Source organism: Lycium barbarum, chromosome 9 (assembly GCF_019175385.1).
Source record: "Lycium barbarum isolate Lr01 chromosome 9, ASM1917538v2, whole genome shotgun sequence".
NCBI classification, from domain to species: Eukaryota; Viridiplantae; Streptophyta; class Magnoliopsida; order Solanales; family Solanaceae; genus Lycium; species Lycium barbarum.
In genome coordinates this window covers 21,397,625-21,403,197 of record NC_083345.1, presented here as the reverse complement: position 1 = coordinate 21,403,197, position 5,573 = coordinate 21,397,625, and the positions used below count along the sequence as shown (strand labels likewise).

Below are 5,573 nucleotides of genomic sequence, written 5' to 3'. Positions count from 1 at the left end.
ATGAACTTCACTAAATAAATTTAAGGTTTCTTATTAGTTTGGCTTCTTAGAGTTGCATTTGCATATTTAGAAATATGCAATGAAATAAATAAATAGATAGCAATAAAGGAAGCACAAAACAAACATAAATTACTAATTACATGAGATATTGTGTATCTCAAAGATAACATAGCTTTCCTCATAGAGTTTTTTCTTTTACTTTTAAACTTACATTAAAGTCATTTGACTGGAAAAGCGACGTTGCCGTGAGCCCTTGACGAGGAAAAAAAATCTCAAAATTCTCTTAAATTTCTAATGTGCTGTGAAAGATGGAAGAGGCAACAACAACTACTAGGTTGTTAAAGAAATTCATAAGAAAATGCTCTCTATCCTTAATTTACTTGTTCAGTTTGAGAAATCAAGAGATAATTTACCATTTCATACCTATTTTACCCTTATTATTAGTTATTGAGTTGGAAACTATTTAATAAATTGTTAGTGGCTGCACAACTTTAAAATTAAGTTCGATTGATTTCAATCATTAGATGACTTAGTAATAATTGAAGATGATATATAGTAAAAGTGGCATTTTATTTGTCAAGTCAATACATGACAAGTAAAAATGGACAGAGGAAATATATAATTGACAGAAAAGTTTTTAGATTTTGAGAAACCTATTGTATCTACCGAGAAAAAAAGAAAAATTGAACCATTCAAAAGCATGATAGAATGAATGAGATTCTTCCGCCTTTAATTGGAGATTTTGCATTTGAGCCCTAAGAAAATAGCAAATTTCATTACCATAAACAATTAGTCAACCAATCATGTCGTTACTTAATCGCTCACAAAAATAATATATAACCTTAAGGCTAATTCTTGGCCTAATCGCACACCAACTTCTGAGCATTTGCGAAACAAAAGATTTGACATAATTTTGTATTATGCCCTTTCTTTTACCTACCTTATTAAATTGTTTACAATTAATTATAATGAATTGAAATGACTTGACAGTATCTTTGTTTTACCTATCTTGTAAAATTGTTCACAAGTCATGACGGATTGACATGATTTGATACTATTTTTATTTTATTTATCTTATTAGATCATTCACAAGTTATGACACATTGGCATGACTTATTTATTTTTATTCTACTTATCTTATTTTTGTTGTTTGTTGTTAAATTTTTCACAGGTCATGACGTATTCGTCATACTTCATTAAACCCACTGATGCCTGCCCATACTTCATTTTCTTCTCTTTATTAATTAATGATTTCAAGTAAGCTCCTCAAAATTTAAGAAACTATCACTGAAAGCTTTCACAATTCAAAAGAAAATGTATTTACACTGATATATCACCTTCTTTTTTTTTTGGGTTAATATTTTTTAAGAGTATCTTACGTGATTAAGAGCCTATTTGGATGAGCTTATAACTTACGACTTATATGCATGCATAATACAAGCCAGACTTTCGACTTAAAAACAAGTGCTTAAAAGCACGTTTTTATCCTATCCAAGCACTACAAAAGTCATTAAAAGCTATTGTGGCTTAAAAGTATAATATATGGAGTTCAGAAATTAAAGTCAGTCTGAATTTGAAGACTGCAATAAAAATTAGGTGGAGTTGTTAGGGAAATGAAAAAAGCCATAGGCACCTACTGCTAAATTCATGTATTTCAGGTAAATTCATCCCGACAGTACTAGATGTCTAGGCCATGGTCCCCAGATTGTTACTTCTTTTAATTTTAGGCCACAAAAAATTTCTATAGCTTCTAGCCCCTTGAACGCCCAGTTTAATTATAAATACGACCATCTGAACTCATACTTTTAACAACAAAATATTCCCATTCACTACTAGCTAGCTCTACATTAATCAATATGCATTTTCTTTCTCAACTCCTAGCACTATTTGTTACTTGGTTCTCAGCCTTTTTTGTTGCTCGCAAATACAAAACTAGAAATAGAGCAAATGCACATAATGCAAAGAGTAATAGTATTACTATATCAGCTACTGGTGCACCTAAAGCTCCTGGTTCGTGGCCTATCATAGGTCACCTCCATCTACTTAACGGGCAACTTCCCGTCTGTCGAACACTTGGTCTCATGGCTGATAAATATGGGCCTATTTTTCAACTTCAACTTGGAGCCCATCCAGCTCTTGTTGTTAGCAGTTGGGAAATGGTTAAAGATTGCTTCACAAATGGCAATGACAAAATATTTGCTAGTCGACCTAGCATGGTATTAAGCAAGTACTTCTACAACGGCAAAGTTTTTGCTTTGGCACCTTACGGACCATACTGGCGCAATATTCGTAAAATGGTAACTCTTGAACTCTTAACCAACACTCGCCTTGAGAAGCTGAAACATGTCCGTACATCAGAAGTGAATTGTTGTATTAAAGAATTGTACTACTCGAATTGGAGTAATAGTAGTAACGATTTTCCTGCACAAGTGAATTTAAGTAGCTGGTTTGAGCACATAACGTGCAATATAATCATGAGAATGCTTGCTGGGAAGCGATTTTCAAGCAGCGTAAATGAAAAGAGTGGAGTAGAGGAAATGCAATTCAAAGAATCGATAAAGAAAGCGTTGTTACTCGGTGGAACTTTCGTTGTTTCCGATGCAGTTCCGTCACTTGAATGGATGGATATTGGTGGACACATTAAAGCCATGAAGCAGACCTTTAAAGAAGTTGATAGTGTATTTGATAGCTGGTTAAAGGAACACATCCAGAAAAGAAAAGATTGTGATATTAATTCTACGAATGGAGACCAATCTGATTTTATTGATGTGATGCTTTCGACTCTTCCAGAGCAAACTATGGAGTCTGGATACGACCGTGATGCCATTATCAAGGCAACAACGTTGGTAAGCTGTTATTTGTCGTTTTATCCCAAATTTTTGTTCCACAAAATTTCTTTTACATAATTATTTTTTTCCCGAAAAGTCAGCTAGTTCACATACTATATATTCCCTCTGGCCCATGTGTATTTCTTTTAGCTAAATATACGCAGAAAAATAAACCGTGACAAAAAAATTTAAATACAAAAAATTTAATTTGTAACTTACAGTACTGATCATCAACCAACTTACAGGATGATATTTGCACTAAAAAGCAAATTAATCTGTGTAGGAAAATATATTGAACAATGATAAAATTGACTACCAATTATGCTCTATATATGTAACTAAAATTATGAGAAAGATGAAGTATTCCCTTTCTCCCAATATATATGTCACACTTTCGTTTTAGTCAGTCATGAAAAGAATGTCATCTTTCCATACTACTTAACTTTAAAGTTTTTATTTTGCACTTAATGAGATAATTTATATATAGTCACACAAATGCTTATTTCAAATCAAAGTTTAAAAAAAAAAAAATTGTGTCTAGTAAGATATTACCACATAAATCAGGATGATGGAGTACTTTATATTCGTAGCATATTGATATAAGATGGAGCAGGATAGTTTATCTTGTTTATTTATTACTCCATACCATTGCTAGTTTTTATTTCGAATCTCCAATCACTTGGCTAACATCTTATTCATTCACTTGCGAATTGACTCAGATACTTATCATGACGGCATCAGAGAGCACCGCGGAGACATTAATATGGGCCCTATCTCTGCTAATGAATGACACTCACTCATTAAAAATAGCCCAGAATGAACTAGATGAGCACGTAGGAAGAAACAGATGGGTTGAAGAATCAGACATCAAGAACCTCCCATATTTACAAGCCATAATAAAAGAAACCTTACGTCTTTACCCACCTGGTCCTTTATCAGGGCCTCGAGAGGCTAACGAAGATTGTTACGTTGATAAGTATTGCATTCAAAAGGGCACTCGTTTGATTGTGAACTTATGGAAGCTTCAACGAGACCCGAGAATCTGGGAGGATCCGGATGAGTTTAAACCGGAGAGGTGGTTCATGAAGGAACACGTGAATATTAATTTTAGAGGACAAAATTTTGAGTATATTCCGTTTAGTTTTGGGAGAAGAATGTGTCCTGGTTTGATGTTTGGCACCCAAGTAGTGCATTTGACGCTAGCAAGATTACTTCATGGATTCAATATTTCAATGCCAAGGGAGGAACCAGTTGATCTAAGTGAGGGTTTAGGCATTGCCTTGCCTAAAATGAAACCTCTTCAACCACTTCTTTCTCCCAGGCTGACTGTGGAACTCTACCAAAGTCTTTGAGCAAGTAAACTATCAAATAAGTAGTGGTATACAGTGTGTTTATTTCAGTCTAAAAAGATAATGTAGTATAAAGTGTGATATTAGAACCAAAATGTTAAATTTTGGGATAAGTCACTGATTCCTTGCATTTGTAAATAAGAATATTATGTTTTTAAATTACAAAGAATGTACTACAAAAGAACAGGCTATTAGCTAGGGATTCTAGCTAGGAAATCCAGATCCGTAGCTAATATTCAACATTAGCTAGGGATTTAGCTAGAAAAGTGTGATTTCCTGGCAAAACAATTTGATTGAAAATTTAGTCAGAATATAGCTAGGAATTAGCTACGGCCGATTCCTAGCTAAACTTTAGCTAGAACTTTTTCCTAGCAAAATCTGTAGCTAATTTTTAGCGGGAATATCAATTTGGCGCTAGTTTTCTTTTTCCAAATGATTGTAGTTTAGCTAGGATACAATCCTGGCTAATCCCTAGAAATATGTTAGCTAGGGAAGTTTCCTAGTTAAATGTCTTGCTAGATTTTAGCGGGAATTCTATTTTGGCGCTAAATTTTTTTCTCAAAATATCGTAATTTAGCTAGGATCTCAACCCCTAGCTAATCGCTAGCTAAAAAGTAGCTAGGACTCTTCCTAGCTAAATTTATAGCTAAATTTTAGCAGGATTTCTAAGATAATGCTTTTTTTTTTTGTCGATTCTTTTTAGCTGCTATGAACTCCGTAGCTAATCTCTAACAAATTATTATTATTATTATTATTATTATTATTATTATTATATAGAAATTATTATCAATAAATAAAAAATGTATAGATGACGATAATAAGAGTTTAATACTCGTTTTTGGATTTCTTACTAAAATTTACTATATTTCTTTATATTTACTCCATTCTTTCTAATACATGTGTGGTGATTGATAGGGCAAGGAGTTCTAAAAAGAAATAAAGATTTATGAACTTTTTTGTCTAAATCAAACCATAGACATTTTGAGTGACCGTAAATCATTTCATCAAGTGTAAAATAAGAAGTTTAAAGTTAGTTGATTTTTAAATACTAGTATAAGATAGTGTCATAATTTTTGGCAAAAACTAATAAAAGAAAATTGTGTCGCATAAATTGAATAAATAATTCATTGAACCTATTTATTTGTTTTTTATTTTTATTTTGAATCTTTTTGTATGTTCTATGTTGTAATTTAGTGTTTATTTTCTTTATTGTCGGTAGTTTGTATAATTCACAATAAATTAGGAAAAGGAAAAAAAAGAAATAAAATGAAAAATATGAAATACGGAACAAAGACCCCGATGGCCCAAACCCGTTGAACCCTTTTATCTCCAGATCCCCAATATTGCTCCTTTCGTCCACCACTAGAACCCCTTCAACCTCACGCTAGTAAAAATG

At 32.6% G+C, this 5,573-nt stretch overlaps 1 protein-coding gene across 1 annotated transcript; it reads left to right on the top strand.

The window, feature by feature from the left end:
- Positions 1-1,781: 1,781 nt before the first annotated feature.
- Positions 1,782-4,588, top strand: LOC132611749 (xanthotoxin 5-hydroxylase CYP82C4-like; the record flags this gene model as incomplete). The annotated part of the gene is made up of 2 exons (XM_060326128.1): positions 1,782-2,846; positions 3,548-4,588. Coding segments are annotated over 2 exons (1,698 nt in total), but the record flags the coding sequence as incomplete, so codon positions are not given.
- Positions 4,589-5,573: the final 985 nt, after the last annotated feature.